This window comes from Microplitis mediator, chromosome 6 (genome assembly GCF_029852145.1).
Source record: "Microplitis mediator isolate UGA2020A chromosome 6, iyMicMedi2.1, whole genome shotgun sequence".
NCBI lineage: Eukaryota > Metazoa > Arthropoda > Insecta > Hymenoptera > Braconidae > Microplitis > Microplitis mediator.
The window spans coordinates 16,779,147-16,803,600 of record NC_079974.1 but is presented as its reverse complement, the minus strand read 5'-3'; the positions used below and the strand labels follow the sequence as shown (position 1 = coordinate 16,803,600).

The 24,454-nt window shown below is 28.5% G+C and overlaps 2 protein-coding genes across 3 annotated transcripts in view; one reads left to right on the top strand and one right to left on the bottom strand.

Annotated features, from left to right (window-relative positions):
• The window catches only part of LOC130669854 (uncharacterized), a 39,091-nt gene extending 18,108 nt beyond the window's left edge, over positions 1-20,983 (top strand). Inside the window, exons 2-9 of one of the 2 annotated variants that reach the window (XM_057472981.1) lie at positions 7,291-7,696; positions 8,654-9,076; positions 12,104-12,600; positions 13,927-14,406; positions 14,482-15,660; positions 17,291-17,460; positions 17,524-17,786; positions 17,867-20,983. In XM_057472981.1, the coding sequence (XP_057328964.1) occupies positions 7,547-7,696; positions 8,654-9,076; positions 12,104-12,600; positions 13,927-14,406; positions 14,482-15,660; positions 17,291-17,460; positions 17,524-17,759 (3,135 nt within the window). In that variant the 5' untranslated portion in view covers positions 7,291-7,546 and the 3' untranslated portion in view covers positions 17,760-17,786; positions 17,867-20,983. Of the gene's footprint in view, positions 1-7,290; positions 7,697-8,653; positions 9,077-12,103; positions 12,601-13,926; positions 14,407-14,481; positions 15,661-17,290; positions 17,461-17,523 lie in introns of both variants that reach the window. The other variant, XM_057472980.1, reaches the window with a different exon arrangement.
• A 661-nt stretch (positions 20,984-21,644) lies between these two features.
• LOC130669862 (CXXC motif containing zinc binding protein) lies at positions 21,645-22,795 on the bottom strand. The gene is made up of 2 exons (XM_057473000.1): positions 22,655-22,795; positions 21,645-22,569 (listed from the first exon to the last, which is right to left on the bottom strand). Exon 2 carries the CDS (start codon positions 22,523-22,525, stop codon positions 22,040-22,042), a length of 486 nt encoding a protein of 161 aa, XP_057328983.1. The 5' UTR covers positions 22,526-22,569; positions 22,655-22,795; the 3' UTR covers positions 21,645-22,039.
• Positions 22,796-24,454: the final 1,659 nt, after the last annotated feature.

The following is a 24,454-nucleotide window of genomic DNA, read 5'->3' as shown; positions in this document are numbered from 1 at the left end:
TTTTTTACGCAATGGCAGTACAAAAGAATGTTTTCACTTATAATTTTGATTATGAAAAAAATTTAGTTTCGAGGTTTACCCAGAAAAGGTACGATAATCTATAATCATTTTTTCTATTTAATCATCTATGTGAAATCGTCCTATAGGACTTTATTTAAATCCGAATTCACTCCGTCAATCGGAGTTCCACATGGAGAGAAATTTATGGTAACAATTACAATATATTATGGGAATGGTTCCCATAATGCATGGTAACCGGTTTTTTTGAAGTGTTGATTATAAGAACGGCACCCATATATTATAGTAATCGTTACCATAATATATGGTAAGCATTATCATAATATTATAGTAACGTTTACCATAGTATAATGGGAACGATTACCATAATATTATGGTAATCATTACCATAATTCTTTTACATGCAATATGGGAACTGTTACCATAATGATGGGAATTGTTCCCATACTTATGGGGACTTTTCCCAGAAAGTATGGGCCTATATCCCATAATTCCAAGTAATCATTACCATAACGGTATGGAATGATATTTCATAAATGAATTAAGAATGGTTACCATAATTTCTCTCCGTGTACTGCATAATTATACCAAATATTTTATGGATTATTTTTTCTCACGAAAAAAAGACTTTAAAAAAAATTGTTTTTTATTGATAGAAATGTGTACAATGAAGTAACTGCAGTAATAAGAGCTATTACTAAACCTAGTTAAAAACTATAGTTAACTTGGTACATATAAAATATAATAGCATTGCTGAATATCTTGGATAAAAGCCACAGTAATAGTACACCTGGCTTAGTTCCAAATGTTAAACACGATATTTCTTTTTCTTATCTACACTCCTTATGTGCCAAAATCTCGTATAATATCTCTTGTATCCGAGTGATGTGAAATTGCCAAGATAAATTTTGAAAAGCAACTGATGATCGATTATAATCTTTACTTACTGTATATGTATACACAAGTTTTCCATTTAAATAAATTTAAAAATATTATACATTATATAATATTAAAAATAAAATAGGTCACTGTGCTTAACCATTAACTTATACAAGCACGATTGTAGACGATAACGACTGTCCTTTAGATTTTAAAGAGCCGGGAAAAAAAAGAGGAAAGTGTCGCGCATCCCTTGAGTTTGTGACTCGAGGGTTGCTTGCTTGTAGATGTATTTTGCCAACAGGGATGCTCACTTATATTTTTTTTACTTTTACCCTCTCTACTCTACTCTACTCTACTCTACTCTTTATTCTTATACCTCATTTCTCATCCAAACTATTCTTTTATAATTTAAAAAAAAAAAAAGAAACCCACAAATTTTCACACTTGCGTGTTCACTTTAAACAACCCATTAGTTTATGTCTCACTTTCATTAAATATTTACTCAGCTAAATGCGACCTCTTCCATAAAAATAATTTATCAACTCGCTCTATAGTTTTTTTGCTTTTTATTAATTTTTATTTCATTTAGAAAAATAAATAAACAGTAATAAATAAAGTAAAAGGTAAATAAAAAAATATTGTAAAATAAATACATATATATTTGAAATCTTTTCCTCTCGCTGTCTCTTAGTTCTCTAGAGTTTATTCTCTCGTACAGATATTTTCAGATTGGATGAGTCACAGTCGAGGTGCTAACTTTGGACTGGATTTTTTTTTCTCAATACTATACCATACCATACTATACTACATTCCCATCTCATCTTGTTATTTCGTAAATAGGGTTTAGCTGCATGATGTTGACTCTGATCCCTATATACCTAACGTCTCTAGCTTGTCTCAAGAGACTCATTTCATCGCGTCTTTTCCAACAAGTAAACACATATGATCGCTACTTCTCTTCGCACTCCAATAAATCATCAAATTCTCGTTATTTTATTTTCACGTGAAAAAGTCATTTATATAAAAATATTAATAAAAATAATATACATTCTCATATAGAGTCTAGAAGCTCATCATTCATTTTGTTATTTTCTTTCCTCAACATTTATGAGATTTTAATCAAAAATATATTTTTTTTTTTTTATATAAAAATGAATAATGCACAACTCAATTGCGAAGCAATGAGATGTGTTCTGCTAACACTTACTAGGTCCCAGCTGATTCACTCATGTAAAAATCATATTTACACTTATTCAAATATTCTCAACTAAAACATTCGTATCATTTGAAAGATAATTAATTAAGGGAAGCCACTAGTGTGAAATTTTGAAAAAATCGATTTTTTTTCATATTTCGATAGTCTATAGCTTAAAAATAACATACTGAAATTTAAAGTGCATATCTCGAATAGTTTTTTTGAGTTACAGCCATCTAAAGAGCAGCCGCTTGTTAGTTCTCAAAATTACATTTTTCAAAATTGCAGTTATAACTCGAAGTCGAATCATCCGATCGATTTGATTCGAATTGCAGCTTCTTTTATATTATATGTTTATAATATATGTTTCTTTTTCTTTTACAATATATGTGTTTACGTACCATAAATCTCCAATTTCCTGATCGAATCAAAAATGTAATTGTGGCAGGCCAAAAATCATCAAATTTTCGCGCAAAATTTGAAATTTTTTTTAAAAACGCCATTTTTTTTAATTTCGATTTTTTTTCTTAACTCTAGGGTTACGGTACAGGAAATACCTTCTTGTTTAATAAACTTATTGGTTTATTTAAATTCAGGTACTGTGAAGGTCGCTATCATTGCCGTAGTGGGGGGACTTTGTTTTTTTGGAGCGTGTGGAGATTGTAAATAACTCGCTGAGTTCTGAATTTTTTGGTCCAAAAATTTTATATTATTTTCATTATATATCCATAAACATATCTTTAAAACATTAAAACATTCCATGCCATAGTTTTCTTTGAAAAAATTCCCAAAAATCATCTTTTCTTCGGGTGGTCACACTAGTGATCCCCTCAATGAATAAAATGAACTCAATTTTAAGTCACTTTTTTTTAAAATAATGGTTAAAAAAAAATGTTAGAAAAATTTGTGATGTCCGTCAGTATGTGCGGATGTTGGTAAACACAATAACTTAAAAAACACACAACCCATTGATCTATTTTATTTTTTATTCCACTTGGATTCCTAAAGAGAAGAACCCTTTCAAAAATCACTATCAAAATTATTTTGATTTAATTACAAAATGAAAATTTAAAACTGACAATTCACGAAAAAATTTAGCTGCTATTATTTTTTTAATACTTTTTTGCAAATGAAAGCGTTATCTATTGATCACTTTCTAAATAAACAAGTGAGTTGTGCACGTTTAGATTTTTCAACTTTATTTTATTTATCGATAATTAAAAATTTTTATGATAAAAAATTTATAGTTATTTTATCAAAATTGTAATTTATTGTATAACCTTCTTAATTAGAAAAAGTTTTATTAAAAATTTTGTAAATGGCACAAAATTTCAATTTTATTTTATGTTTATTCATTCAATAAAAGTGAATTGGATTAAAGAAATGATTATAGCAGGGGAGACTGACTGTAGCGGAACATCCAAAAATTGAGTTAAAAAAAAAAAAGAATAATTGAAAGTTCTTTTATTACTTCAAGTTTATCATAGAATTCGAATCCAAATAAGTTTTATCATCAAAAATAATGATAAGTCGATTAAATATAAATGAAATGAAAATATATAACAGTAATTAAAACTGTTACAAAAAACAATGAAATGAAAAGTTTTTTAATATAATATTTTTGAATATGTTATTGTATCTTAAAGAATAATTTATTTTCTAAATTTAATATAAATGATGACAAGTTTGATTGAAATAGATACATATCAATTTAGTTCAGTGCTCAAAAGCCACAAGAATTAATTAATCTCGATATCTTGTTGCACCCTGGTCTTCTCTATATTTTAATTAAAATATAATCCAATTAAAATATTAAAACAATATCTGAAACAATGCAATATTGCAATCTTGCGACTAATGAGTTTATAAACCGAAAAAAACTGAATTTAAAAATCAAAAGTTACCAACTTACAATTTATACAATTCTCTATTCTCATCTGGGTTTTCTCGCGAAAGCAGATAATTGAATATTCCTATCCCTTGTCTCGTTGCTCGTTTTCATCCCCCCTGAGATTTTCTAGTAAAGGGACGCTCGGGTGCACAAGTGTATATATACAAATACAAAATTCGTAGAGATATAAACCAGACGCACAGTAGACTGAGGAAAATCGCAAGAGTCCACATGGATAAATCATATTTCCAAAGTGTATATGTGTATATAATAGTTGTGTCAGTGAATTTTCAACGACTCTTTGCTTCCATTCTCTAAAATCTCTTCTCTCATCTCTTTGCCAGAGAGTATAGCAAGCTATCTTTATTTCCGGAGTCAGGAAGATGCTTCATGTACCAAACCCCATACCCATCATCCCTCTAAATCGTGCGGCTACCTACCACCATCATTTCCTACCAATTTTAATCTTCTGCACGTGCACGGAAAAATCTTATAAAGACTTTTCCCGTTAAATAAAAAATAATATTACTCGCTGTTGAAAGTTATTTTTAAATTTATTATAAATGATGAAAACTTTAATAACTTTCATTATTTTTTATTCCATTTACTAACTCAGCTTCTTACTAATACATCACTTAAACTATATTCATTACTAATGTTATGAAAAAAGTTTTACAGGAGGTTATTAAATATCTCTTATATATTGAATTAAATTTAAAATTAAATATTTCAATTTTTTCATTTAAATATTATTTTAAATATTCAACTTTAAATTATCGCTGAATATAAATTTAAATCATTAAAATGATTTTTTTAAAAATATTGTATTAAGTGAATATATGTTTTTTTTTAATTATGTATTTATATAAATTCTTAAAACATTTTGCTGATATTCCGAGACTTTTATATGAAAGGATATCACGTATGCCCGGATATACGAATTCAATTCCCAAATGGGTAATCAAATGGGCGTAAAGTCCGTGCAATGAATGACTGCCGTCGAAGCGTTCGTGCATGCACATGAATATGACAAGAGAAAAAAAAAATATTTACATATATATAAAATAAAGAATGAGAATAAAGTATAATCGAGAATGCGAGAGGATAAAAAATATTATTTAAAAAACAAAAAAATTTGTAATTTAAAATCGAGCTGACAATTGATATGCACGAACAGTCGACGAGACAAGATGACAATTTGCGCTATTCAAATGTGTCGTAAATTAATAAAAAAAAAATTATCTATGATATTGAATTGTATTGACAAAAAAACAAACAAATACTGGATTGACCACAGGCTTACAATAAATTAAATTGACCAAACAGGGTGATGATAACCCTTTATTGTTAGGGAGACGTTTGTCAGGTAGCACCAGACACTAACAAGGCTTTGACTTGTCCCCCAATTCTCTCGATGCACCAGCTCGTGTCGTCTGTTACATCATGTATATACATGATGTCACTTTGCACTAACTCTATACGAGGGTGGAGTGTACATTTCCTGGGAGGGTATGTGGTTCCAACGACCACAGAACTGAACCCTTCGTTGGTTATAATGCACCAAGGACTCTAACACTCTCATACACTCTATATTATATGATGCGATACTCTGAAACAGACTTCATATTCACACATATAATACACACTACTCTTTATGTACGTGCTTATATGTTACTCTCATCAATGTTATCTGTAAATAGTATGGATAAATGGATGAATGTTGTAAATATATGTTAGAGTGGAATGTGTATAATAACAGAGTAAAACCAGCATTAAATGGCTCTCATGTATTAAATTATATTTAACCGGAAAATACAAATTTTATTGTATATTCAATGTTACCAATAATGTTTGTATTATACCTCTTTTATAATATTTATCATATAAATATAATAATTTATTTTTAGTTGTTCAATTTATATACGGCACGTGGGTTGTTTGTTTCGATGTATTAATTGAAAAATATTAGAATAATAATAAAGATAATTAATTCGGAGGGTGCGTGTCAAAAATATATATCTGCATGAATGAACCGATAAATTCATCCCCAAAGCAATAGAGACGCGACAGTTTGAAAATGCGCAAAAGATAATTAAAAGCATCAAGTCCGCGTGAAATATAAATTACTCATTTTTTTTTTTTTTTTTTTTCAACATCTGGTTTGTGTTCAGGAAATTAATACGCATGATAATTCTCATATATAGAGAATTTATTAAATTATATTTAATCTCTTATTTGTGAAGCGAGTGTACAAAAAAGGATAATTCTTAATTAATTAATTTATAAAATAAATTATACGCTAATTAATTAAGATATTTAATTGAAAATATTTTTTTAATATTCATAATTTGACCTTTTATAAACTATCAAGTGTTAACGAACTTTGTATAGCTTTAATTTAAACTCAGACTTTTATCTAGTTACTTATGATTTTATAAAACTCAATTGATTCAAATTAAGTTAAATGGAATTGTGTTTAAAATTGTCAGTAAAAATTAAATTTCTAATTTAATATTTAAAAGTTCATTTAAATTTAATCTACTAACATATAATACTGTTTTAATTTTGAATTAATATTTTCTGAACTCAATAATTCTTTTTTTTTCTCTTAAAATTAATTGATATTTTTTTTCTTGGCTTAAGTTAACTATAAAAATAGTTCACTTACTTTTTCATAAATTTTAATCGAATATAAAGATGTCACTTATCATTATTGAAATAATTAAATATACATATATAAATATGATCCGTTAATAATATCACTTAAATATTGATCCTTTATAAATTTATGCTCTATATTTTAGAAATGCCATTTAATTATTTAAACCTTCTATTGAATTAACAAGATTTTTACATGCGCTTCACATTTATTAATATGAAAAAATTTTTTACATAAATAAAATACATATATATGTTTTTACAACATTATATTTGAAGTAAAGTTTGACTCATGTCAGAAATCGAAAGTACTGCGAGTACACCCTCATCTCGATGATCCACGCATTATAACTTCTCAACCCTAGTTCCGTTTGCAGAAAAGTCAGTCGCCCCCACGACTAAATGTTATTATACATATATATATATTGCAAGCTGAACAAGTCGAGAGTAGACGGTAAAGTTTCTAATACCTCTGTACGTTCATTGTTGAGAAATTTATACTGAAAGCTTTCTACTAGATTTCAATCTTCTTTAACTTTCCAATTTTTTTTTTGTTTTTTATTTTTTTTTTAACTCAGAGAAAATAAAATGTTACATCTTATCTTTATATATTTTATTTATTAACAAAATGTTATTTTTGTTACAGATGGGCGGGAGGAAAAAAGGGAAATTTGGTGGAAAAAAATACGAATCACGTCAAAGATATTATAAAAATTTTTAATATAATTCTATAAATTCAAATAATGTATAATTTAATAAATATAAAGTAAATTTATATTTAAAAAAAGAATATTAAAGTAAATTTAATTATTTATAAGTAAATAAAATTGAATAAATTTGAATATAAAGACGACAATATAAATCGGCAAAGCTGATAATAATAGTTAGTTGTGGGCGTAATCATGTTCGGTACGAAGTTGCGTACGTGGATGGAGGCGCATATTGTGCGACCAAAGAAAAAAAAAGATAGAAAGAAAGGTGAAAAAGGTTTTGATTCAAATTGCAACTCACCAGGTAGTCATAGCAACAATCGATCGCCAGGACTTCATCAGGTATTTAAATTTTTATATAATAAATAAAATTTTAAATCTTAACTATAATTAATAATCTTAAATAAACATAACAAACAATTTTAAAAACTATCATCATAAATATATTAAGATAAATATTCTTATCTCCTGCGGTGAGACATATTGTTTTCAAATATTTAGTCACAGGAGGCTCTTTAATATTCAACACTTACCCTCGCCTTTAATAAAAGCCTGGTTTACCAGAACACCACGATATTTATGAGCCATATTTAATCCTCATCCTCTTAATGGTACGCAGAGATCAATAAGAAATTATTTGACAAACTAACGAACATTATATATATGTATATTTATAATATATAGTATATAAAAGCAACCGTAATCTATAAAGGTAAACTTTAGATCAGAGAAAAAAATATACTTTAGATTGAAATAAAAATCAGACGTATTTTTCTATTTGAAGTAACTCTCGTATCTCTTTTTCAAGTCACAAAACCACTCGTTTATTTTTATCGGCTAGCCATCGAATTATAGACTTCTCTCTTTACCATTTCCAGTTTCTTTACACTGATTTTAAAAAACACTTGTTATCTATATCCAACTTTAATTTTTTTTTCTCAATCAACTCCATTTATTCGTCTATCTCATCTTAAAAAATACATTATTTTTATCTGTTGAAAAAGTTTCCCAGTAAAGCTTTTATAAAAAATAAATTTTAATTAATTATTTATAATTATAAGCTTAATGAAGTAAAATTACCGGTTATAGACACTTCAAAAATTTTTATAATGTAATTTATACAAGATGCAAATATATAATGATACTTCTATCATATTTAAAGATATTGTAATTATAATTATTACCGTAAAAACACTTTTTTTTTATTCCTCATACGCTAAAATAAAATATAAAGTATCAAAAGCCGGTACTTTTACCTTGTATATAAATTTTTTTTATTTTTTATTTTATTGCTTAAAGGTTTACCCGCTTAACTCACCAGTAAAAAACGTAGACAACATTATTTTGAAGAACGGTTCGACGACAACGTACGTAGGCGCAACAACAAATTCGTCTGGAACTTCAGGTGGAACCGGAAGTGTTAATTTATCATCACCCGAAAGTGCTTATAGTACCGGGTATTCGACAGACGGAACATCGCCAGGAGCCAGTTATCCACCAGAGTATTATATAAATATCAGGACGGGGACGCATTACTTTCAAAGTAACAAAGGAGGTCGCGTTAACAAGCGACCAGGTGATACTGCCAGTATAATGGTCAACGGTCCGGTAAATGAGACCCAGATTGACGAGTGCGTCGAGAATATCAGGGTGAATGGTAACATTAACATGACACGAGAGAACAAAATCATCAGAGAATTAAAAACTACTATTCCCTTTAAGGTAATATAATAATTATTCACCGAAAAAAGTATTTCTTGATGCAAAAAATTTCCCCGCATGAAAAAACTATGTATGAATATTATAATGTGATATATTGTACAATATATAAAATAATATTTACATTTTTGCCGTATTAATATATGATAATATATTTTTAAAAAATATACTGCTACAATATAATAACTATATATTTATCAACATACATAATATTTTATGTATGTTTAACATACATATCTTGGTATATCTTTTTTATATTGATATATTGTATTGTTAGTAGTACATTAATTAATATATAGTATTATGTATATCTTTCATATATGTTTTCCAGTATATTGCAAAATATAATTTTTAATATATTGGAAAAATATAATTGCAATATACCGCAAACCATAGATTTAAACATTTAAATTCTTCCATATGTAATCAATTATATAGAGACAATATATCATTAATTATATAAGTTAAGATGTATGGAAATATATATAGTTTATTACGTTATATGAGATAATACATATAGAAAAATATAAAACATTATAGAGAAATAAATTTATTATTATGAGTACATTAGGGTGATCCAAAAAATAACAAATTTTTTTTTTTTCTTCCAAACAGGTTCAAAAGTTTCATTTAGATAAAAAAAGACGCCTGTAAAAAATAGAGCTCTTAATATTAACATTAAGAGGTTCCTCATCGCACTTTTCTATTTTCCATAAGAATAACATGGGAAAAATTTTTTTTCCGTCTTCTGATTTTTATAAGTAGCTAACGATGCGTCATAGGAATAATTGGCAGGCATATTTTTGTAGGGAATTAAATGCTCTACAAAAAAAGATTCTTATCATTTTTTGAGGAATCTATTTGTTCAAAAGTTATTTGAGGTTGAAGTCGAATTCATATTAAATTTTGAGATTTTCTACTTTTCCGGCGAAACTATCAGACTTATTACAAAATATCATCAGACCTTTTTTGTAGACAATTTTATTCCCTAAAAGTTATTTCAAATAAAGTTTTTTCGAATTCCGCATTGTTTTCTAGTTATTTTTATTTTAATGTCATGCTCATAAAAAAGTAGTCTTCTGATCGATTTTAAGAGCTTGACATTAAAATAAAAATAACTAGAAAACAATGCGGAATTCGAAAAAACTTTATTCGAAATAACTTTTAGGGAATAAAATTGTCTACAAGAAAGGTCTGATGATATTTTGTAATAAGTCTGATAGTTTCGCCGGAAAAGTAGAAAATCTCAAAATTTAATAATTCCCTACAAAAATATGCCTGCCATTTATTCCTATGACGCATCGTTAGCTACTTATAAAAATCAGAAGACGGAAAAAAAATTTTTCCCATGTTATTCTTATGGAAAATAGAAAAGTGCGATGAGGAACCTCTTAATGTTAATATTAAGAGCTCTAATTTTTACAGGCGTCTTTTTTTATCTAAATGAAACTTTTGAACCTGTTTGGAAGAAAAAAAAAAAATTTGTTATTTTTTGGATCACCCTAGAGTACATAATCCAATATATGTAAAAAACATATATTTCTCAATATACATATTTTTACCGCCATATATTTATTACATTACCAAGAAAATTTTTACGTGCACCAAGAAATTTTTTGCGTTATGAATTAAAAAAAAAAATTTTCTTGGGACGAGAAAAAATTTTCTTGGGTAAATAAAAAATATTTTAGAAAAAAAATCGGTTTCGCCTCGGCCAACAATTACATGTGATCTGAGACATTACTTACTTTACTGTCCTAGGTGTGTAATATACTATTATGCGCCAAGAATTTTTTTTACTCCTAAAAAAATTTTTATTTTCAATTCATAATGCGAAAAATTTATTGAGGACAAGAAATGTTTTTTTTTCTGTGTTATTTTTTAAAAAAATTTATTGGAAAATAAATTCCTTTTAAATCCAATAACATAATAATAATAATATTTACGTTATATCATAATAAAATTTAATATTCTTCTGTAAATTTAGGTCAAGAATGAGCAAAAAAGTTTTAATTATATATTAGTTATAGAACAAACCCGAATACTCAAAGCAATCAATACTTTTACGTGCTAATTAAACACGAGAACAGTAGCTATTTAAACGGGGTCAAAAGTTTGATTTTTTATCTTATCAGTTGAGAAAGTTTATCACGATTGTTATGGAGCATCTCCGGTCGAATGTATATTTTCGTTGAACCTTACTCAAAGAGTTCATGACCTGAGATTAGCTGTTCTTGGTGGTTAGGTTCAAAGACACCTCGGTGAGTTTATTCATATAGAACACCGGTGTTGTCAAAGCTACCATGTGTATTCGCGTATCTCTTCTTCCGCCGTTGTAAATTTTTGCATACATTTTAAAGTAACTTTAGTGTTGGAAAAAAAAAGTAAAAAAAAAACACACACATACGCCCATTCACACATTGAAAGCTTATCTCACGATAAAATGTTTGTCTTTTTTTATCTAATGAACGCAGACCCGGAAGTTAGATTCGTTGTTTTAAAATTATGTAACACATTTTTATTTTTATATTTTTTTATGAGAATAAAATCTAATATGAACTTTTGAATAATTAAAAGTTAATAAAAGTTTAAAAATAAAATCAAACTTTTATTTCCACCTGTAATTTAAAAATATATTTATAAAGTTTGAAATTTTTATCATGACATTTAACTTGATAACAAATTTTGTTTGACAAGACACGCTAATCATCAAAACAGATACTGTGTAAAATAGACGTCAGTTTGAATTAACGGTTTTTCATTCGACATCAGAGCGTCCAATAAACGACGGGTGGCTCGTTTAGTATGCAAATCGAATTGGAAAGCAACCCGATATACTGGGAAAAGGACAGGCAACTGTGTTCACATAAAAAGAGGGTTGAATTTGAAATAGACTAACCCACAGACATTAACATTCGTAAAATAATTATACCCAACTTGAAAGAAATATTTCGTAACAAAACTACAATAAAAAAAGAAAACAAATATATGAGTTTCGTACATTGAAAGCTTATTTTTTTTCCATCATAGACTGCAGAGGCAGTTAACCATCTAGTCAACAAGCAGAGTCAGCTGAATTCGCAGACTCATCAGCGAGACTCCCTTCAACTGCACCAACACCAGCAGCAGTATCATCATCAGCAACCTCAACACAGAAGGACCGAGTCATATTCAACCGATGTAACGGCTCGTAATAGTTTACCAGTGCCCTCGTCAATTCCTCCGCCCTTAATTTCTTCGCCCTCAGCTCAATCACCCCGACAACGTTCCCGCATTCGAACAAACCCATGGCTTTCGGCCAATTCTTCTGGCTCCAGTACTGCTACAACAACAACAACAGCAACAACTGGAACAATTGCAAATGGTTACAACAAATCCGGTTTAACCCTTGACGAGACCAGTAGTAGCTCTGGTCTTAAGCTCACTGAGTCTTCCGGAAGTGCCAGCGATGTGAATGTTAATAACCATAGGAACGGCCACGCCAAGAGGGAGTGCCGACAGGAGAGCCTCAGCGCAGGGCGTAGTCCGTGAGTATATCGATGCCATTGATTTTATGAGGCTTGACAGACGTTTAAACAGTTTATATCTATAAATCTAACGTATTATACTACTTGTTGTTAATTAATATCACAATTAATTATTTACATCCGTAAAAAATATTTTTTTTTTAATAGGTTTGAAAGTATATTGACAATATTCTCACCCATTGGCGGTGCATAATACAAACAGAAAAAAATAAATATTATAAACAAATTAAATAATGAAACTGGAGGAGTTTTTTTTTTGTTTTGTTTTAATAATGCACTGACAGAAAAAAAATCGTTTCGAATCATTAGATATTCTTATCACAAGAAATTATGATATTTAAAATTAAAAATCTAACATATTTTTGGTGCTAAAATTTGAAGATTTAATTCAAAATAATTTTCTTTATCGAAAAAACCCAAGTTTATTTCAAGATATTTTCATCTTTTTTTTGCAGTAGTGTAAATAAATTTTGATTTTCTTCTGTAAAAAAAATGAGTCCGCGCTAGATATGAAGTTAATAATGCAATAATTAATATCGATTAATTACTCGAAAAAATATTGTTTTCATAAAAGTTATTTTTTTTTCTCAGCATAATAATTGCGAGAAAAATATTTATTGCATACATTAATTACAAAAATGAATAAAAGTTTCAATGTAATTAAAAAGTCACTTTTTTTTCGTAAAAGAGTCGACTATGTTGTACCAGCTACTCTCTGGTGATGATTATGACGATTCCCTCGTTGCTATTGTCTCTGCTACCGATTGTATAAGCAGTTATTGTATGACTTACTTTCAAACTGAACTTTTTAAAATCTCATAAAATTTGAAATCTTTTTTTTTACTATTTTACGTCTTATAAAATACAAGTACATTTACTTACACAAGTTTTATTTATCTTTAATAAAATTTTTCAATAAATAAATTATTAAGACAAATTGATATTTTTAAAATAGTTAATTAATTCCAATAAAAAAAATATTTAATTTTGATAAATGTATGACGTCCTTTAGTACAAAATAGATTAACACCTTTCCAATTTATTTTCCCATCATATTTATATGCATAAACTTTCAAGAGTTTACCAATTAAATGTTTATTTTTTCTTTTATTTCATCACATACATTTTTTTTTTCTACTTTATTGCAAACTTTTAATCACGGAGTACAGTTGACAATACGTCTAGAGACTTCTTTTTGTGTAGTCTATCCGCAGAGACTTTTATTCGCTGGTTGAAAAAAAAAAAAAAAAAGAAACAAACTTTCAAAAGTCAAAATGAAATGAATAAGTTTATTATCTACTAATGTACTTTTTTTTTCTTTGGTAGAATAAATCAAAACTGGAGGATTTCACCAGCGATGGATGTTAGATCAAAGATAACCGGATTATTAAGGCGAGACAGCAGTAGTTCATCAGAAACATCATCAATGACACAGAGTTTTCGGTCTTCTGAAGATGACATTACGCTTAATGAAATGATGGGTAAATTTGATGAGAGTTATATTTATGAAAAAGAGACTGACATATTGTCAGACAGTGATCCAACTGATTGTGAGGATTATGTCAATCATTCACCGTCGGACATTGACACTGGCCAGGATGGCGGCGATGAAAATGATCCACTAGAAAATGATGAATTTGATTATATTGATAACGGGAGTTTTTTGGATCTTGAGGATTTAGAAGCTCATTTACCCAACACTGGCCACTGTACTTATTTTACATTTACAACTGAACTGACACGTCGCAGTACGCGGCTGAGAGAATCGCTTTTGAAAAGACGATCTAAAGATGAAGTTCAACATCGGTAAGTTTTTAAATAAACATTGCAACCATAAGATTATTTAAAAAATTAAAAAATCATCTCTATTAATTTTTTTAGATCCGCAAGTATGAGAAACAATTCAAAGCGTCAAAGTCTTCGGCACAAAAAATTCGATGATAAGTCTAGTGAGAAGCGTAAAAAACGTCAATCACAACGTAAAAAATCCGTATTAGAAAAATGCGACGACGCAACAGCAAATTTAAACAGGGTACTGGTAGAAAGAATGTTACTAAAAAACTCTGGTTTTAATCAAGGGAGTCGAAGTGTCGGTGGTACGCCAATTTGTTTGAGACGTAGAAAGCATCACGACATAAATGAGAATTTGTCGTCCTTGAGGCAGAATGAAGATAACCACCGTAACTTTATTCATCCAAGTGTGATGGATAATGACGTGGTAAAGCGCCGCTCAAACTCTGTGAGTTATGTCAATGGGAATATATTAAAACAGCAGCGTATGTCTGGAAATTCTTATATGACAACCTTTGCATCTGAACTTGCGCTTATGGAAGCCGATAGAGAAGCGGATAGAAAATATCGTGAGCTTATACTTGAAGCTGAAAATATTCTTGTAAATATGAAAAATACCAGCAGCACAACAACAACAACTACTGCTACAAATACTCGAAATACTTCACCTGTTATAATGCCTTCGCCGTCGCGACGTATTCATAACGGATTGGCTAACAAACGGGTTGAATTAATTAAAAATACTGAACTAAATATTGAATTGGCATTATTAAAGAGCCGTAATTCACAACCAGAACTACAGAGCGGAAATATACGTGATATTGAACACACTAGTCCTAAAAGACAATTTAATCAGCCTTGTTCACCAATCCATCGTTTTATGGAACGTAATTCTGGTAATTTAATAAAAGATAATTATCATTATCGTCACGATAAATGTCCCGATTCACCGGTTGTCTTACGCCAGATACCACAACATTCCCCATGTCGTAATTTGGTACAGAATCGGGTTTTAATGATGGAACAAGAGACAAGAGATAGATCGAGATCGCGTGCCATTGAATTGAATGGCATTAGATCGTTTAGTCAAGACGGTAGATTATCTAAAACTTTTACAAGAGAGCAAGCGTTATCTCTTGCTCAAAAAACCTCTAGTCTTATGATTAAAAATGAAATTCCAAGACAAACTAAAGAAGATACTCTGACATCAAGTTCTTCAGAGTCAGACGATCGATGTGAATTAAGACGAGCGCCTTTGATGACATTCAGGTAAACATTTATCGTTAATAAGTAATTAAATTAAGTCAATAATAATAGCAAGCGACCTACAGTCACTACGTGACTGCCCGAATATTACTACCAAATTTATTAAGTATTTGAATTCAACTATTTATTAAAATCTCTACTCTAAAATTTACTCTAGAATCTTTTGTTTATTTTTATTATCATTGAAATTTAATAAGAAAAATCTCGTCATTAACTCGCAAACTTATTGATTTCGATGATTGTATAATAACGGGATTTAAAAAAAAATCTACACACGGTCAATTCTTTTTTATTAGTTGTCTAATCTATTTTTGTTGATTGAAACCAAATTATATTTAATTTTTAATGAGTGTGAATGTAGCAGACATAAGACAATTTACAAATTTCAAATTAATAAATAAATTAATTGAAGTAATGAAATTTTAAAAAATGCACGTACAGACGTTGCATTCATCTAAATACGCATTTTTAAATTTTTACTCTTCTTACATTTTGATAATTTACTCTAAAATTTGAAAAATTGCCAATTGTCAGCTACATTCACATTCATATTTTTTATTATCATAGAAAACATAACATGAACTAAATTTTTCTTATTCTCTTTTAATTATATATATAATAGTTATGTATATTCAGTCATATTCAATGACAGAATAATTTATTTAAAGAAAATAAATAGGATCGTTTTTTTTCCCGCGTAATTTAAATGTAATTCGAATGATATAGATAAATTGATTTATCTTGATATTTGGCAATAAAAAAGAGTTTAAACCATGAAAAGGCATAAATTCAAGTCAAGGCCTTTTTAACGATACCAAATTTAATAACTTTAACTAATTCTATCATATAGATATGGCTGGAACAAAATTTACCTTATTCTCAATAATATAGACGAGCAACCTGCAGTCACTACGTGACTGCCCAAATATCACCACTAAATTTATAAAATACGCAGAAAAAAAGGATTTCTTGCCACAAAAAATTTTAATTTGCATCAAGAAATTTTATGCATTATAAGTTAAATACAAAAATTGTCTTGGGGCGAGAAAAGATTTTTTCGGTCAAGAAATAATTCCTTGCACCAAGTAATTTTTTCTAGTTCTAAATAAATTTTTGTTTTCAATTCACAATGCAAAAAATTTCTTGGGGTAAGTAAAAATTTTCTTTAGGCGAGTAAAGATTTTTTGTATCAATGAATCCTTTTTTTTTCTATGTACACATTTTTGGCTTTGAGAAGATTCCTAAAACCAAAAGGAAGCATAAAAATCTGTCATTTTGGAATAAGTAACGCGATATAAATAATATAGCTATATATTCAGTGACATTCAGTCATATTTGGTGACAGAACAATTAAAATATTAATTAATTAAAGAAAATAAATACGATCGTCTTTTTTCTCGCGTAATTTAAATGTAATTCGAATGATATAAATAAATCTATTTATCTCAATACTTGGCAATTAAAAAAAGTTTAAACTATGAAAAGACACAAATTCAAGTCAATACCTATCTGATGATACCAATTTCAATTACATTAACTAATTCTATCATATAAATATGACGGCAACAAAATTTTCCTTATTCTCTTAATAATATAAATAATTATTTATTATTTTTTTTTTTTTGCTCAATAGATCTATTGATATGGGACCGGTTAAAGAAAGCACTTACTATTGTCCTCAAAGTGAACCAGTAAAGAGAAAAGTTTACGCTGGTAGTGCAACATATGGAAGAATACAAAAGACTTTAGGCGAGCATGTCATTTTGAGAAATTCAGATGGAGATACTGCGACTGATGATACAGGTATTAATTTATAAATACAATTCAAAACAATAATTAAAATAATAAATTTAAATAAAATTACAGATGATTCAAGACGGACATTGAGAGAAAAAATAGCACAATTACGACAAGAACGTTTAGCAGCAGAAGCAAATCTTAGTGCTCAAGACAACCAAAATTTTCAGCATCACCTGACGCAGCTACGAAGACAAATGCTGATGCACACGATCGCTGGCCTAAAGCGTAGCCTCGAGGACCAGTCGGCTACTCTAAAGCAGACGTGCCTGCAGGACACGATCCTCGACGACACGTTGCCTTGAATCGATACGAAAAACTTGTCCCTCAAAGTATTTTCTTTTTTTATTTTAACTTTTAACATAATACCTAATTGTCTGTATAGGTACAGAGGGGATTTTTTTTTTAACAGACACCCTGCAGGGGGACTCACATATATTTTTATGTCTGTCTACAACTAAACGTGAGGAAGATTAAAAGAAACGTCAAAGTCATATATGACGTACTATATAAAATATTTTCAGGGTATTTTTCCTGGTCGTTTAAACTTTTTACAAAGACGTGTTATAACAGTCTCGATGTTTATTAATATACTGAGTATACAAATAATGAATGGAATTTAAAATTCATTATCATCATCATCATCATACACAGACACAAGTTTTTTAAATTTATTTCAAAATCAAACTTCTTCATAATGTTTATTTTATTTTTAATAGAAATGGGCACATTTTTTAGTGTAGATATATTTTTTTTATGGTCATATTCAAATATATATGTGTATTATATATAGTAAATAGATTAAATTTGCTACGTATAAAAAATTTATACATTTAAAATTTAAAAAATGGCGGTAGTAATTATTCTCAAAACAATACATCAGTAATCACTAGTACATATAAAGTAGATATTTAAAAATTATTATCAATCAATAAATATCCAAATAAATTATATTCTTAACAACCTAATGAATATGACCCACTTAGAAGTATTTATATATTATTTAATCTCATTGCTTTTTTCTAAAGTAATGATAAAAAAAAAGACAATTATCCATTACTTGTATTTAGAGACAGACGTTTACTATTTAATTATTGACGATTTTTTATTTCATTAAAAACAAATGACCGAGATTTTTATTTTTAAAATAGATGTTAAAATAAAACTTCTGTTATATTATTTATTATCTCGAATTGTATTTAACAATAATTTATATAACGTACAATACATATGTTATATATTTATATTACTTTGTACGTCATACTGTCAATACTTTTGATTACATTAAAGTAGTCTAGTGACATAGATTTTTTATGTTTGTCAGTAGGACTAACTTTCCCACTTTACCAAAGATAATGTAGAAAATGAACATAAAAAAAAAAGTCAACTTTGCTTCATTAGAAAATGAGGAGAAAAAGAAAATATTCTGACAAGTTTATTATTATAGGCGATTAATTTCGATGCCAAAAATGATATTTATGTTCGTTATTGTTAAATTAATTCATTTAACTTAATTATAGTTGACAGATTAAAAGCTGAATGTAAATAGTCTACTGTGTGACAAGGGATGAAACAAAACCATTTCAGACCAGGATGAAGTTGGCTCTCATTACCTGCAGTCTGAAATCGTGTTTCATTCTGAGTTACTAGATTTTTCATGATTACCTGCATTGGAACTTAAATTTTCATTGTCAGCAGCCATTCAGAAACAAGTTAATGTAAGACCTATGGAATGTTCAACTATTAGCGTAAGCGTAAATTGTGATTTCCAATTTATAATCAAGCAAAAACTATTTATTATTCAAACTAATTTTTATAAAACTTAATCACAGTCAGAACTGTCATTTACGTGAACAAAATTAATGGTTTGAAATTACTATTAAAAAAATGACAAGTATCAGAGTTTTAACTGCGAAAGCCTTCAGTCAGCGGACAGAAACATTATTTGTTTGTTCCCAGGGGACGAAACAAGTTTATTTCTGCCCGATGACTGAAGACATTCATAATTTACGCGTTTGCTAATATTCATTCGCGGCATTGGACAAATTAGTTTGTTTCGACTGGCTGTAGACACTGAAATTTCGATGCTGGTACAGTCGAGTCGCGTTATAAGTCCGCCTACGAGGTGTAGGGGAATATAATTCTAAGAATTCCTGTACCCCACTTATGTTCAGTAGTAGATTATACTTCCCCTACTTTACAAGTGTGTGAGAGCGTACGTGATTATTTTCATAATCGTGTTATGAGTCCGCCCGATTGATAAGTTCATAACTATTAGTCCATTAATTTATAATTAATTATTTAACTATTTATTATAACAATACAGATTCTATGATTATTATAGCAATAATATTTATTGAATATGTTATTAAAAGTTTTATTCTGCCGTGCTTAGGAAGAAGGTAGTAACTTCACTTACTGCCTTCTTCCTAAGCACGACAGTATTTTGTATTTTCATTAAAAAATGACGTTTAATTCGTCTCACCAACGTTCCGGTCTCATATCAAGAAACTGAAATGAATTTTTTTTTTTAGTTCATGGAGGGGGAATGTCCTCAAGAGAAATATGAGTCGATGGACTTATAACGAGCGGACTCATAAAGCGATTCGGCTGTATCATGAAAAATTCTTTTTTTTTTTTTTCTTTTTAGTAATAATTAATTTTATTAAAATGTATTCAGTGACTGAATTAATAGTTTTGCATGATGGGTTTTACCCGACCTGATCTTTGCGATTATCTTAAAAGATCGTCGTTGGATTTGTTATTTTGCAAATTCGAAAATTTTACAATTTGTATGTATAAATCCAACGTATTAACCCGGGTCAAAATATCTAGCCTCAATCTAGCCTCGATGAGCCTGAAGTGAACCTAGTCTCGACTGTGTAATTCGAATTCGAATTCGATTAGTATTATTTGAGGCCCTTTGATCACCATTTGAGGCTCGTTGAAAATTTTTTAGCATTATTTGAGGCTCATTGAGACTTTTTGAACATCATTTGAGGCTCGAAATGCTTTTTTACTCAGTGAGACTGGATTGAGGCTAACTTGGGTTCGATGAGGCTAGATATTTCGACCCGGAAAACCATTTGTTATTAATTGAAAAATATACCGACGATACTTCGATTGACGGTTCATAATAAAAAAAAAAAATTATTGTATTCAGTCACGGTGATATTTTTGTGAGAATAGACTGATAGTAGTATGATTAGATTTAATTAATTAATTAATTATTAGTATTAGTAATTAGAAATTTTTATGTGATTTACGTTGGAATATTTTCGTTAAAAACGAAATCATTATAAATTAATCGTAAAATGCAATATTTATTTAAAATTTAAATACTAGAAAATAGTAATTACGTAGTTTATATTTAGGAAAATCATAGAATTTAGATATTAACTATTTATTATAGTTATAGTACTAGTATTAGATAAATTATTATTTATTTATTAATGTATTTTTTATCAAGTTTTTATTTTCGAGAAAGTTGTCAGTTGAATTTATAATGAAAATTATTTTAACATTTTTTTAACACTCATTTTATTTTAGTCAAAATTATTTTACTTGAAATTTTATTTAATTATTTTAACTGACACGTCTTAAAAAAATTTTGAATTTTTTTACAGTGATCCCTTTACAAAAAAATAGTAGAACTGCAAGGCAGCATTATTTATTATTTAAATTTAATTGCCCAGTGTATATAACTTATTTTTGTTAATTTTCCTTTTGAATACTCGTTCTTAATAATATAATTAATTAAATAATACACTAAAAAATTAATTGAATACCAAATTAAATTAATTTATTGGCTGCTTTAATACATTCCAAGTGACATCAACATTTATCAAAATTCATCAAATTCAAAAAAAAAAAAAAGTAATTAATATTAAAATTGGTTTACTTTTAAGTGTTCCCCTGCTCGGATTTGTCTCCAGTCATCTGACGGACAGTGCAGGGTGGAAAAAAAAATAATTAACGAAATAACGAGATGAACTTATAAAAGACTATTGTTGTGAACAATAATAAATTTAATCTGTCTCGAACAATTTATCATTAAATAATGAATGGTTTTTTTGTATATGATTATGAATAAATTATATTATGTCGTTGTTAATAATAATTATTTTATTATTCAATCCTTATAATCCTGAAGTTAGCAGACGATATAAAATTTTTAAACTTTTTTTTTCAACAAATCATTTGCAAAAAAAAAAAATATGCACATGTAGAAAATTATAAAAACTGTAGATGTAATTATTTTTCTTAATTTATCGTTTTGAAAAATTAAAAAAAAATTAGATGCCGGCTAACTTTTGTATCATTAATCCATGATTCTGAAGTTAGCAGACAATTAACAATTTTCTAACTTTTTTTTTTTTAACAAATCATTTGCTAAAAAACAAACCAAAAATATGCACATGTAGAAAATTAAAAAGTTTAGAAGCAATTTAAAAAAATTTTTTTTTTATGATTTATCGTTTTGAAAAATTCAAAAATAATTATATGCCGGCTAACTTCACTATCATTAATCCTTGGTACAAATAAATCATATCTTTAATCAATAATAAAAAAAAAAAAATGACAATTACTTGACTTTTTCAAATTCATATCTGATGTCATCAACACTAACTGGTTTTTTAATTTTATCGCAGTAGTCAGCCCAGGGAAGATCACTCAAATCAACATCTTCAAACTCCGTTCCATCGTCAACGGCCTTGACGGCCCATCCACCTCCTGGTGAAAATTCCGTAGGTTCTGATCCTCGACAATCAAACACTGCTATTGTTTTGAATTTCTCGCTGTCTTCCGCAGTGTATTTTTTTATTGAATCTTCAATTATTGTTACGGTATTGATACGTAAGCAAAGTTTACATTTGGATACTAGATGATGAATATCTTTGCCATGAGGTGCTGGTACTTCTTCGCTTAATGATAAATAATTCCACTTGTCAGTTGATTCATTGCAATTGGAACATTTTAATTTAAAACCCCAACGAAAATTTGGATCTGTTGGATTTAACTCTTCAATGTTTTCTAATGTTGCTTGAAATTTTAATCCTATTTTTACCATTTTTATTTCAAGAAATTTTAGTTTTGTTTCTGTTTATCTTAACTCTAAAAATAAATAAAAATTATTAGATAATTATTGTTGCGTTTAATTTTTTTCACCTTTCCGGCTTACGATCGAATTGATAATTACGTTTGAATATTATTGTTTAGGTTAAACTTGATTTCACTGATAAAAACATACGTGACTTTATTTACATGAGGATTCAAACAATTTATCATAGAACGTTCTGGTGCGCTTGTTCGCACGCAAGCGCAAGGAAAGGCGCATAAGCATACGTTGGAATGACATCGAATGTCGTCGAATTCCGTAGAACATAATCTTGTTTTTTTTTTTTTTTTTTTTTATTGACTTAAAATAATCAATTTGATAAATGCGTAAAAAATAATATTTCGTACCAAATTTAAAAGATTACAAAATAATTTTTTATCATTTTTAGCGCCACTTTAATAATTGACATGTAATTTTAATTTTTAAATTGAAATCTTAAATTTGAGTGGAATGCCATCGAATTCCGTAGAAAAAGTTTTTTTCGTGAATTTTTGAGCTAAGACCGCAAATCCAAGAGATGCGCGAAATTATTTATTTTGTAAAAAATTTAAAACGCTCCAAATTGTTCCTCTTTATTTTTAGTGGATTTCTAATATTTAATGTAGAATTTAAATTTTTAAGGTGAGAACTTGAGCTTTGAAGTCCCATCGAATTCCGTAGAAAAAAAGTGAATCTTTTTGATGGATTTTTAAGAGCTAGAATAAAAAATTTGAAAAATGGATAAAAATATTTTATTTTGAAGCAAATCTAAAGGCTAAAAAATTGTCTATCATCATTTTTAGCATCTTCGATATTTAACTTAGAATATTCTAAAACTAGAATATACATTAATAATATACAGATATACCAGCAATAATAATTAAAACCCAGATTAAAAATAAACCCGGTTTGAAAAACTGGGTCTTAGATTTTAATCATAATTACATAAAGAAAATCCTTCATTGCTATTTTATTGACAACTTTTAGAACTTGAATTCTAATTGTGTTGCATCCTTCTATTCCTGGTGGAAATTTTTCGAAATTTTCTCTGTAAAACTCAGTTCTAAAGTTCTAAAGACTTTTTCAGAGTTTTTCAGAGAAAAGTCCGAAAAATTTCCACCGGAGATATTAAAACATTAAAAAATTCAATGGTTCATTCATTGGTTAAGCGTTCATTTACTGACTCAGTCACTCCTATTATAAATTAATTTTATAATTAGAGTAGACTACAAAATTAATTTAACAAACAATATTTCGCTTCGTGCCCATCGAAGTCTAGGATTCATCTGTAGAGCAAGCAAAGAGTTCAAGAATGTCAAAACACTAATACATCTCAGCTTTTGTCAAATCTATACTGGAGTAAGGGTCTATTGTCTGGTCTCCATATACTAAGCAACATATCAATAGTATTGAAAAGGTTCAATGGAAATTCTGAAAATGTTTACGTTACTTTGTGCGGTTAAAGAATGCAAACAACATCAGCGACTTTTATCACCAATTTAAGATCAGTAGCTTAAAGAGTCGCAGACAAATGGCTGACCTGTATTTCTTTTTTAAAGTGGTCAACGGGCTGGTAGATGTGCCTGAAATTCTGGCTGATTTTGGCTCTATTTGCTTATATTAAGGACTGACCTAAGAACAAGAAGGCTACCTATCGGCTGATAGGTCGAGTCAAAATTATGTCTACCATGAACTTAGAAATAGGATTGCCAGACTGGTAAATCAACACTACTGATATCAACTTTTTTGGTGGGTGGTGGATCCCTTTCCTCGTTTGATACGGTTGTAAAAATGTTACTATGTACTATTTGATTCTGCGTAACAATACTCATATAGACAATATGGTGCAATATATTTTTTTTTTAATTTATAGTGTTATATTTTTATGTATAATACCGATTG

Excerpts from the sequence above, each read along its gene's own strand:
- LOC130669862 (XM_057473000.1), bottom strand. The coding sequence starts at position 22,525 with ATGGTAAAAATAGGATTAAAATTTCAAGCAACATTAGAAAACATTGAA.